Source organism: Alexandromys fortis, unplaced genomic scaffold, assembly GCF_014885135.2.
Source record: "Alexandromys fortis isolate MF-2015 unplaced genomic scaffold, M_Fortis_MF-2015_v1.1 scaffold_124, whole genome shotgun sequence".
NCBI classification, from domain to species: Eukaryota; Metazoa; Chordata; class Mammalia; order Rodentia; family Cricetidae; genus Alexandromys; species Alexandromys fortis.
Window position 1 is genome coordinate 592,355 of NW_026067995.1, and position 12,579 is coordinate 604,933.

Below are 12,579 nucleotides of genomic sequence, written 5' to 3' on the forward strand. Positions count from 1 at the left end.
TTAAAAACACCGAAGACAGCTTATGTTGGAGAGGATATGGAGTAAGGGGAACACTCCTGCATTGCTAGTAGGAGTGTAAACTGGTAAGACACTTTGGAAATCAATATGGCTGCTTCTCAGAAAAATATGGAAACCACTCTACCTCAAAAACTAGCTAAACCAATATTAGGCATACATACAAAGGATTCTCATTCCTACCACAAAGATCTTGCCCAACTTGTTCATAGAAGCATTATTCATAATAGCCAAAGTCTGGAAATAACCCAATTGCACCTCAACTGAAGAATGGATAAGGAAAATATGCTACATTACACAATGGAGACCACACAGCTGTAAAAAAAAATAATGACCTCTTGAATTTTGCAGGCAAATGGATAGAACTAGAAAAAAATAATTTTGCATGTGGTAAACCAGATCCAGAAAGACAAAAATGTTATGTGCCCACTCCTAAGTGAGTATTAGCAGCAAAATACAGCATAACAAAATCCACAGCCCCAGGGAGGCTAAACTCCTGGGTAAATTGGGGCAGAAGTGGGGGCAATGGTGGGACGTAGGAGGGGTTTCTTCAGTGCTTAATGAAATTAATTGCATTTGAATTAATAATTCATGCAAATTAAGGGGGAAGATTAAGGAAGACTGTGATATTTAGCCTTCTGTTGTGCTTTTGACTGAGGACAGTGGATGATGAAGCTGAAATGACTCAGCTCAATACCTGCAGTTTAAGGGCCAGAATCCTCTCTTGCTCCTTCACTATCTGAGCTCTTTCAACATCCATCTTCTCAGTCAACTGCCTCACTCGTTCCTCATGACGTCTTTCTCTCTCCTTCATCATCTGCACATGCTTCTTTTCCATTTCCTCCAGCAAGTCTACACTGGCCTGTGCAGAGTCAGCTTTAACCCGTTCCACTGGAGAAAAAGAAAAGAAGAGTAAGTACCTCTTCATTATTATCTCTTTCCTTGTTCTCCACATCTAAAGAGCAAGCTATGTGACTTTTACAAGGGAATTACATAGAAGGGTTTGTCCTCTGAAGTAACCATAATGTTGATGAGTGTATTTGCCAAACTCAGCAACAACTCCAGAAGCCAACACAATCTTGCTGTTCTTGTTGTGGTTTTAATAGCAACAGATTTAGTGAAGATTGCAGAAACTTTTATGAGATAGGACATAAAGTGCTTGGGTCAATTCTCACCTTCAATCTCCTTTTGCTTTACTGTGAGAGCCTGGTCTCTCTGTAGAATTGTCTCAGCCATAACCACGCTGGACTGCAAGTATGCCTGCAGAATCTCTTCAGCCTTGGAGTTCCCAAGAACACATGTTAACAGAAGGAAATGATACAAGTGTTTGTTTCTGTCTGTTTGTGCCATCGTTTCATCAAGGAACTATGCTTCTTGTATTAGGGAATTCTGGAGCTCATGTCTCCTTATCACATGCTGCCACAAAGAGAATTGTGAAACCTTCTAGAAAGAGTCTTGTAATAAGTTATAGGGACATCGAAACAAATTTGCTGCCCTTCAAATGGAAAGTCATGTCCATTACTGGAAACACTAGAACTATGGCTCGATGTAGGCCGAAGATGCTCAAGAATGAGGCCTTATGGGGAAAGCAAATTAGAGGAATTGAAATAGACCAAGACAGGAGGGAATTAAAGGCAGGAGTAACACCTGACAGGTAGAATAGTTGACCCTCATTACGCTCATAGGTCCTGCTTCCCTTAAAGCCAGCTTGAAGGCTAAACTTATAAAAGTATCATCTCTACTTAAGCAACTACCATTGTATCTCTGTCCTCTATAACATCACATGTCTAGCAGTAACTGTGAGTTACCTCATAAAACACGTTATTTGAATGCACTGATTTGTGACCACTTGGAACTCGTTTCATGTCATTAATTGACTCCCTCGGGGTTTTGTTTTGTTTTGACTGGTTAAGAAACTAAGTACTATGCATACAAAACCTCAGATCCATGTGCAATCATACCTAGTCACACTGGCATTCCATGCAGACATGTCAGTAGCATTTCACTGTTAATGGATAAAGCACTTGATTACCTGTATACCCTTTCTGGGTTCCCTAAGGTACTTTTTCTTCAATTCTTCTCTCTTCTCAATGAAGAAAAGATATCCACCTGGCTGAAAATAAGCACCCTTGGTCACTGCTTCTTCTAGAGGGCTGAAGATGTTCCGGAGTAACTCTGAGCACAGGTCCGATGATAGTTTTACGTTCTTGTTACAGGTGACCTCCCACCTCTTTTCTAGCTGAGCCTTTAGTCCAAAAATAAAAAGCAAAACAGGAGTAACAGGAAAACTTTAGTTCACCCACAGAACTTGAGGCAATTCTCCATGAAGACTCGTTTTACCTATGGCAGGGTCTCATCTTTTGCTCTTAGCCTGGACTTCCTCTTGCAGCCCATCTAAAGGGTGTTTAGTACAATTCCATCTACTTTTACAACACTTGGTTGAAATAGTTCCATCTTAAAGCAGACCAGTCATCACCATAAATGGGATACATGTGCAACATGATGCAACAACGGCCTGGTCAAGTTTCTTTGCTTTTGCTTAGTTTTGACCTTATCAGTATGATGACAGGTGATATCTTATCAAATCGGAGCCTCCACACATCTCTTATATGTGTACAATTAGGATGAATGTTGTAAATAATACAATTTTTATACAAATCCAAATGTAAAATTTATTCAAAAGCTTCAAAATTTGAGTCCATAAGTCATAATTGAGTCCATTCTTTTTAATAATTTTAAAAAGATACAGTCACCATCTAGTAACAAGTGCCTCTCAAAATAAATGCCTGATATTTCCTTATAATTTTCTGAATTTCACAAGCCCTATCCATTTAAACATGGCATAAAGTTACCAATAATTCCTTTTGAAATGCATGGTCTTCATCTTTAAAGGAAGTCCCGAGGAAGATTTCTATGGCCTCTCTCTCACAAGTCCTGTGCAGATCCAGCAGCTCCTGGAGGGTCTCTGTGGGCAGCTGCACCCCCTGGCTCATCTGCTGGTCATAGTGGGCAATGGCCTTTTGCATTGCTGCCAAGTTCTCTATCTTTGCCAAGGCCAGGACAGCATTCTCCATGCAAGGGAGATCCCCACTGCTGATGGCATGGATGTAGGAGAGCACCAATTTCTCTAGTCCTGCATTTAGAAAACAGGTGATGATGCTCGTTTTAGAGTGAAGTAGCCTCCATATTTTCTGAGCATGTCCATGTATAATCAGTACACTCTTCAATAGCATGAATTATTAAGCAGAAGTCTGATAGCAAATGAACACTTCCAATTTAGCCAAACTCAGTATTGTACAACAGAACCTTAAGGTAAACAATGTTTTGTATCTGTGGCTCCCATTATTCCTAGCCTCATAAAGCTATTTTGCTCTCAAAAGGTGGACATGTACATTGAATCTGTACTCTTTAAAATTAACTTACATTTAAACTAAATGTAGATGTATATGTCTTTGGATGCCAAACTGCACAGTACAAGTTCATGTTAGCAGAGAAATGATGTCTATCGAGTCTCTTTGCTTTAACCTACAGATATTTTTCAAAGGCAGGTCATTTTCTAACCTGCAAATTTATGAATTAGCTTTAGGATATCTAGAATTCGGAAAACCTGTCAAAATGAAGTGTGTGGGTGTTAATTTACCACCGAAGAGTGTACTCTCTCAAGGTATCAAGCAGGACTGGACAGGAGACTCACGAGCTCCATTGACCTTGACACCTCCTGGGAGAGCTTTAGCCTTGGAAGAGCTGAAGATGAAGGAACAGAACTCTGACACCTGCTGCACAAAGTCAGAATCCAACTCATCGTCACACAGGTTCTCAAGCTCAGAGAGCTTCTTCCACTCAGTGGGTGGATAGAACACAAAGCATTTCTTCCTGGGGAAGAACTTTCGAATACAGAGTCGGGGCAGGTTGTAATTTTTATCTTCTTTGCTGGCACCTGCAGAAATTAAAGAAAATACAGCCACACAGCTAGTAGGGTGTTAATGTGTTTCCTTGGGGATTCTTTTAATAAATGTTCCTTCTGTTCCAATGTTTTTAGCAGTGCGAATCTCTATACAACTTGAAAGGATTATTAAATAATCTGATCAAATAACAAAGTCAATGTGCCTCCATTGCCAGGGAACACTATCATTAAAATTGACATATTGAGACAGATACATAACCCACTTCTTAGAAATAATGTAGAAGAGTAAAATAGTAAATATTAACATCCGCAACAAAAAGCAGTTTCTGGTACCCTTCTCCCTGTTTTCCAGTAACAATTCAGGTAGGTACCTTGTTTGAGCTTCAGGGAATTCTCTAGGTACTCATCAGCTGTGAGGCTTTGTCCATCTGCTTCAAGCCTTACAGTCACATCCCTGAGAGTCCACACGAAGTCAGGGAAGAAGCTCACAAACTCAGCTGAGTCCTCAGTCCCATTGCTATGAGGTGAAGATGTTGTTCTGATCCGATCAGTCAGCTCTGTCACATATCTAAGAAGCTAAGGAGGAGGGGTGGACAAACAGGGTCCAAATCCTCACATCAGTCTCCTTATTCCCACACTTTGCATTGCCTTTCTCTGACCCAACTTTCAACCGATTAATAGGTGTACGAATTTGATGTGGGATTTCCTTCTGTATGCTATGAATATGTTGTATTACCATTGGTTATTAAAGAAGCTCTTTCAGCCAATGGCTTAGTAGAGTAAAGCCAGGCAGGAAATATGAACAGAGGTATAGAGACAAAGTAGGCAAAATCAGTGAGATGCCATGTAGACGCTAAAGGAGAAAGATGCCATACCTTACTGGTAGGCCACAACCTCGTGGTGATACACAGATTAATAGAAATGGGTTAATTCAAGATGTAAGGGCTAGAGCCGGGCGATGGTGGCGCACGCCTTTAATCCCAGCACTCGGGAGGCAGAGACAGGCGGATCTCTGTGAGTTCGAGACCAGCCTGGTCTACAGAGCTAGTTCCAGGACAGGCTCCAAAGCCACAGAGAAACCCTGTCTCGAAAAAACAAACAAACAAAAAAAAAAAAACAAAGATGTAAGGGCTAGTTAGAAATATGCCTGAGTCATTGGCCAAACAGTGTTGTAATTAATAGAGTTACTTACTGTGTGATTATTTGGGTCTAAGCAGTTAGGAAACAAACAGTCTCTGTTTACATGACATTGTCACTATCATGCTCTTCTGCACTTGGATAAGTGTGTGTGTGTGCTCGCGTGTGTGCATGCATTCATACATATATAATTTAACTGTGCAAACACATAGGCCACTGTCCTGTGAACAGAAGAGATTCAGTCATTTACTCTCCCCGCCCCCCTCGTGTGTGTGTGTGTGTGTGTGTGTGTGTATTCTCCTCTGTGCTACAACAAGGATACTGCAGCTGGTCCATGGCCTGCTGGTTGATGGCTCCCATGCTGTTGTACACAAAGGTGCTGCTTAGAAGTACAGCCAGGGCAAAGATCCAGCAGTCATTGTCACTGTCACCCTGGAAGTCAGAACACATGTGGGTGAGGATTATGTTTTGGTTCTGCCACTTTCCAGACCAAGTGTAACAAGAGTATGATCACCTTGAGTGTTTCTAAAAGAATTAGGAAAACCTATATAATGCTTATTATCTATACAAGGCATCCAAATTCAAGCACAAATGTCCAAAGAAAATGACAAGGTTTTTGCATTTTTGTTTGTAATGATTCTCGTTAATGCTGTGTACCTGTTGTCAGTCCCATGAACACTGTGCATTAACTACATTGCTCTTCTATGATTCTTGTCAACATTTTCCCTCTACTCTGATAGCTGAACACAGACACATATTAGATAAACGAAATGTCATTAAAAGCTATCTAACGTAGGAAATGAGGGTATAAATTGTAAACTGAGCCCTCAGTTCTTACTTTCTCAATATCTCCCAGGCCCTCAGTGTCAAGCAGAACTAGAGTGTGGTCTGCCTTCTGGGGATGAGGCACACACCACATCCAGATTCCTTTGGTGTGAGACTGCACTGTGGAGCCCAGAGAGAAGCCTGGAAAGCAGAGAAGAAAGAAGAAAGGAATATGGTTAGTAGAAGTATTTTAAGAATTTGATATAAATTAGTATATTAAAGGCCAGGACAGCTAACTAACACTAAAGTTTCAGCAGAAAAAATAACTAGTTTCCAGTCATTCAGTGTGCAAGTGGCACACATCCATCTAGACTTGCACCAAGGTTGCAGAAAAAAATTGAATTCCTGAGTACACTGAATAAAGGTGAAGTGTCAGTTGCTATGGATACCCCAGGATGCAGGAGATGCCAGGACTGTGTGAGATCCACTGAGAAAAGCCAGGAGGACTGAGTGTAGCCAGTCTGAGATGGAGAATATGGTTAGGAGGAGAACTAAGCACCCTATTAGAACCTACCTGAAGCCTCTACCTGCTCTGACTGCTGGGTATGAAGCTTGGTTTGGTCTTTGTCAGGAGTTTATTCTTGTTTTGGTATGGTCTTTCCAACTATCCTGTTTATCTTTGGAATGGGAATTTTTATTCTATACTGTCATATACTGGAAATGTATAAATGACATTTTAATATTCCATGAGATCACAGAGAAAAAATTTCCTTGAATCTCAGAAGAGACAGTGGAATTTTATATGCCATTAAAACTTCATGACTATGAGGATTTTGGAAATGGAATCCAATGAAGTTTGCGTTCTGAGATGGCCAAGAGCCAATAGAGACCAAAGGCAGAATGTTCTGGCTTTTGTGTGAACCCTCACTCTGAGACTCATATGTTTTAGTACTTGGTCCCTAGTGGGTAGTGCTAATTTTTGGAGATGTAGACGTTTGGAAGGTGAACATTGACTGGCAGAGGTAGACTAGTAGAAGACCCTTGGTGGTTAACTCTAATGTGGGTCATGTAATTCTTGCTGTGTAGGTGTGGTGTGAACAATCCATAAGCTTCCACTGCAATGGATGAAACTACTGTGGAAAGTCTTCCCTGCCATAATGAACTGATATTCCTTAACTGTGAGTCAGAGTAGATCCTTCTTCTTAAAGTTGTTTCACTCAGGTGTTTCATCAGAGCAACAAGAAGAATACAACCTAAAATAATTGCATAAACTGAAACAGAGTTTTATACCATTTTATACCATTCATATTACATTTTATACCCTTCATATTAGCATTTATCATGCAGCCTATGTGCAGATGAATAGATAACAAAATTGTTGTGCACATACAATTATTGAACTCTAAAAAAGGAGGAAAATTGCTACATGACCTAATAATGGTAAGTCTTGACACTATCGTGTTAAATAAAATAAATAAGTTACAAAACAAAAACATTCTAATGAGTACACTTATGTGACTTTCCCACTGCTCTCAAATTCAGAAAGACAGAATGTCAGATAATGCGAGGAGATCGGTTCTGGATGTATTTCATTTCTCTAGGGGAAAATAAAGTAGTACTAGAGACAGATGGGTGTCATCTGAGTTTTCTGTCCTACATGGTTGTTGCAATCATTAAGTCCCCCCAAAAAATCACACAAAGGTCTACCTTAGTTATAAACTGATTGGCCCATTAGCTCAGGCACCTTATTAACTCTTATATCTTATATTAGCCCATTATTCTTTTCTATGCTAGCCACATGGTTCTGTACCTTTTCCAGTGAGGCAGTCACATCTTGTTTCTTCTGTGACTGGGCCAAGACTGTAAAATCTGCTTCCTTCTTCCCAGAATTTTTCTGTTCTCATTAACCCACCTCTACTTCCTGTCTGGTTGTCCAGCCTATATTTCTTGCCTGGCTATTGGCCATTTCAGCATTTATTTAAAATAATTGACAGAATACAGACCATTGTGATGGATACACAAAAATATAAATATACCTACCTCCTCAAAACTGTATGTTTAACAATAGTTGTAAATTTTATGTTAGATATTTTATAACAATACAAAAATACCTAAAGTAGACAATATGAATTGCGACTTTTTAAAATTTAAACACCAGTGGCAACTTCTTGTTATAGAAAGTAATATAATAACATGTTAAAGTTTATTAATACATAAATTAGTCATTTTTATTATTGCTTTCATCTAGGAAAAGGAATGATTTTTAAAAGGAAAAATAGGAACTACTTGTGATGGTGCATGGGCATTAGTCCCAGCACTCTGGAGCTTAAGGCAGGAGAATCATGAGTTGAAAGATAGCTTGAGTTGCATAGCAGGACCCTGTCTCAAAGACAAATAACAACTAAACAAGCAACTCAACTGTGGCTGAAATATTAAATTCTTCACACTTGTATGTTGGACACTGATACTGATGATGTATATATAGAGAGGGGACTATATCTATATGGAGGCACTCACCTGTGTTCTTCCCAGCCAGCTTGTTCATCAGGTAGGATTTTCCTGTGCGGTAGAGACCCACAATGGCCACCACCACCACTGGCTGTGTGATGGCCGACAGGATCTCCAGGGCTTTCTGATTAGGTCTCAGTTGCCCTTTCACATTCTCTATTAAGCACATGGGGTCTGGCATGCAGGTCTCTGAGGCCATTTTCAGCGTTGTCTCCTGTCTTCAAGTAGGAGGGATCCGAATTAGTCTGTAGCAGCCCGAAGGCAAAGAACTAAAATTCTTCAGTTTTGTATGTATCAGTGAGCTAGTGAGTGAAAATCTGTATTCATTTAGAACGTTATAAAACTATTAAGAATTTTATGTAAAATGTCAAAGAAATGATTTAACATTCTACAGCTCCCATACTCAAATATTCCATTGGCCTCCCTAGTAGCTGAACATGGCATAGGAAGTTACAATAAGACTAGGCACAACTGGGTGAGGAAACCCAGTAGGAGGAAAATGCCCCAAGAGCAGGCCTGCTCCTTTCTGAAGGGAAAAAGAAGAGGAGTGGATCTGGGAGGGAAGGAATATGGGGGAGAAGTGGATATAGGGGAAACTGTGGTCAGGATATATATTTTAAAATAAAAAAAAAAGTTGCACCCTGAATCATAAGCTTTATTAGCTATATGTTAAATGTCCCTAAACCAGAGAGAATCAAAGAACCTTCAACCAGTAACTGATGGAAGCAGATGCAGAGATTCACAGCCAAGCCCTGGGTTGAGCTTCTGGAGCCCAGTCACAGAAAGGAAGGAGGGATACTATGAGCAAGGGAGCAGGGTCAAGACCATGATGAGGAAACCCACAGAGACAGCCCCCAAGCTAGTGGAAGCTCATGGACTCTAGACTGACAGCTGGACGGAACTAGGCTCTCTGGACGTGAATGACAGTTGTGTGTCTTGTTCTGTTTGTTGGGTTGTTGGGCCCCTGGTAGTGGGACTAAAATTTATCCCTGGTGCATGAACTGGCTTTTTGGAGCCCAGTCCTTATTGTGGAATACCTTGATCAGTCATGATGCAATGGGGAGGGGATTGCTCCTACCTCAGCTTAATATGCTAGGGTTTGTTGACTCCCTATGCCTTACCCTCTCTGAGGAGTGGAGGTGGGGAGGGTGAGAATGAAGGAGGGAAGTTAGGAAAAACTGTGGTTGGTATGTAAAATGAAAGAAAATTTAAAATAAAAAAAACCATAAGCTTCATTAACTATACACTAAATGAACTTAAACCAGAGAGGATGAGAAAGTAAATATTGAAAATACTGCAATATTCGCAAAAGAAATTTTAAACACTGGATATTGCTGAAAGCACCTGTGATGTAGTTAGTAAGAGAGCAGGGAGCAAGTCAAGAGTGTCAGAGAGGCCAGGGTTGTAGGAAATCCATTACCTCCTGCTATACAACTTTAGATGTTTCTGTTTCGATTTCCTGCTTATTAGAGAAGAGAAATAAATGGGAAGAAAAGGAAGAGAAGGAGCAGGAAAAATGGAAGATGGGAGCCAACAACAATGGTGACAATTGTTAAATAAGGAAGGGAGGCTGGTGGCCAGAAATTTAGAGGAGGGTTTTCGGAAGTGCCAGAAAAATTGACTGAGAGATGAGCAGGTGGCAGATAAAGCAAACAGAGACACCATCTTTAGGGACTCTTCAAGGAAGCCCTTTGGTAAAAGACAGGGTCTGATTCCCACAGGAGCAGATGAGAGGTATGGACTGAGTGGGTCCTAGGAGTGAGGGGCTCTGCACTACTGAAAGAGGAGATCTGCTGGGAAGTCAGGTCAGTTGTGTGATAGAAAGCATGTCACAGCCCTGATTGTCTTTCACTCAGGTTCCAGCTGTGACCAGAAGTTTCCAGAAAATAACTCCACTTGTATTAATGAACCCCAAGGTTGACTGACTTACATGGAATGATGTAAGTCTGGACCCAGATTTTCCTAGTTTATCTTTATCTGTCTTCATGGCCATTTCTTGCGAATATCTGTGCTTGACTTAACCTCCCGTGATTACCAAGTCAAATCCTTTCTGGAATGTAAAAAGAGACCTCTAATCCTCACCTACCCAAAGGGTTAGATTTGATAGCATCTGAGGTTCTCTCACTTTATAATAACCTGATGTTCATGTACATTTTAAATAGGCAAGGGCCAAAGTTTTCTTCGCTCTACAGCTATAAAAATTGGAGGAGACTCACCACGGTATAACGTGGTGTCTGGGATGACATGAATCTATGTTCCTGGGTCATCATAACTCACATTTGATTCCAGAAAAAAATGCTCTCTTAAAATTCTCTTTACGTTGGAACTGTGTTTTTACACCAACACAGTGTTTCCTCTCTTTGTCCTTCACTATGGCAATGGCTCTGTATCTCATTCTGTTTCCCCATATAAATCAGCTGCAGGCAGCCCTTTCTGTAGGAGTGGGACTAAGTAAGGTCCATCACTGACCATAGTCATTTAACCATGTCCCTGTCAGCAGAGACAGGTGAACACAGAGAGAGACAATCCTGATGCATACCCTGCCCTGTTTCAGCCATACGTCTGCTGGTCTCGAACTCAAAACAAGCCCAGTAGTGGCATGTGGAGACTGAGTGCCTTGATAATGCCACACAGGATTCATCTGATGCCTTGCTCCAGCCCATGCCCAGGAGCAGCCTTTCCTAGTTCAGTAGTTTTTAAGAAAATAATTAACCCTTATAAATGACCTCTCACCGCTGCCCAGTTTATGACCCCAGAGCTCTTCAGAGCTGGAGAGAACATTGAAAAGAGAAGTAACTCAGTCTCTTACCGGCTGTTGATCCCACTGTGGGTGGAAAGGTTCCTTCTTTTCTCTGTTATTTCCTCCTGCAATGATAGGAGACTTTCTGTATTTCCCCAAGTAATAGGATATTGGAAATCCCAGCAACCTTTGCAGTGGATCAGAGAGCTATGAAACTGAAACCACCCAGTCTAGGCAGTGAGTCAACAGGCACACAAAGAATTTTCAATGCAGAATCTTCAAATATTTATCTTGAAAAGATCTTTGAACTGTATTCATTTTCAGAAGCACTCCCATAAGACCTAGGACATATATGATTCTCAGGTATGCTGCCATTTGGAGAGCACAAATCACGAGAGAGCATATTGTTTTTAACCAGAGACTCACTCAGTGGACTGAGTATGTTGATAGAGATGAAGCAATGGAGGGAAACAGCGTCTTCCAGCCTCCTCAACACTCAGCACCTGGTGTTCGTGCTCATTGCAGTCCAGTTGAGGCCACTTATTGCTCCTTAGGGAAGTGACAATTACAGAATCAGGGCAGGACGCTTGTTGATTTCCTAGGATCCAACCTAGAGAACCTCCTGACCCTTTCTAGGGAAGTGAGGATAGCAGAGAACCGCAGAATCGCAATAAGGTACCTGTTTATAACACTGTGAGGATCCAGAGAGAAGAAGCCCTGCTGCAGATGTGATGACTAAATTAGACCCTTCCTCAAGCTTAAAGAAACACTAAAGGTCTATAATACAATGCTATGTCCCTAAAGGTGCCTGTGCCACTAACAGCCCAGAGTTCTCTAGACCAAGGGTTCTCAAATGTGCATTGCAACCACTTTCTGGGTCAAATGACCCTTTCACAAGGGTCACATATCAGATATCCATATTTCATATATTTACATTACAATACATAATAGTAACAAAAAGGCAGTTATGGCGTGACAATGAAAATAAATTTATGGGTTGGGGGTCACCACATCATGAGGAACTATATTAAGGGGTTGCAGCGTTCAGAAGAATGAGAGCCATGATTCTAGTCAGCTGCGTGACAGAAAACTCTGAAAATGGGGAAATTCCTAAGACATAATGATGCTCCACCCTGAGTTGAAAGTTTTCTTCTCTCTTCTTTAATGACGACTGTGATTTTTGTCACTGAGTCCTGTGTTCTCCCCACACCCTGCTCACCTTAACAACTTACTGTAACACAGCTGAAATGCACTGGCCTTTGCCCAGTGAATTCCCGATTCCCAGGCTCTAGGAGTGGTCATAATAAAAGAAAGCTTCCAGGAAAATATAGAGACTGCCTATGAGAAGGGAAAACCACATTGACGTTTAAGTGAGCCTCTCAGGAGATGCTTTCTCAGATTCACAGATCCAGGAAGATCAATGACCTCCCAACACAGATGAGATTATCACAACCACCATTGTAGAGCTGGCTATCTCTTAAGACTAGGGATATAACTTGGTACCTATCTG

At 41.0% G+C, this 12,579-nt stretch overlaps 1 protein-coding gene across 4 annotated transcripts in view; it reads right to left on the bottom strand.

The window, feature by feature from the left end:
- LOC126512385 (guanylate-binding protein 1-like) overlaps window positions 1–11,281 on the bottom strand; it is a 28,029-nt gene extending 16,748 nt beyond the window's left edge. The window contains exons 1-10 of one of the 4 annotated variants that reach the window (XM_050160138.1): window positions 11,139–11,281; window positions 8,339–8,547; window positions 5,895–6,022; window positions 5,379–5,488; window positions 4,291–4,487; window positions 3,710–3,952; window positions 2,868–3,148; window positions 2,048–2,260; window positions 1,191–1,293; window positions 713–906 (exon numbers count right to left, since the gene is read on the bottom strand). In XM_050160138.1, the coding sequence (XP_050016095.1) occupies window positions 713–906; window positions 1,191–1,293; window positions 2,048–2,260; window positions 2,868–3,148; window positions 3,710–3,952; window positions 4,291–4,487; window positions 5,379–5,488; window positions 5,895–6,022; window positions 8,339–8,528 (1,659 nt within the window). In that variant the 5' untranslated portion in view covers window positions 8,529–8,547; window positions 11,139–11,281. Of the gene's footprint in view, window positions 1–712; window positions 907–1,190; window positions 1,294–2,047; window positions 2,261–2,867; window positions 3,149–3,709; window positions 3,953–4,290; window positions 4,488–5,378; window positions 5,489–5,894; window positions 6,023–8,338; window positions 8,548–11,138 lie in introns of those variants that run through there. The other 3 variants (XM_050160140.1, XM_050160137.1, XM_050160139.1) reach the window with 3 other exon arrangements.
- Window positions 11,282–12,579: the final 1,298 nt, after the last annotated feature.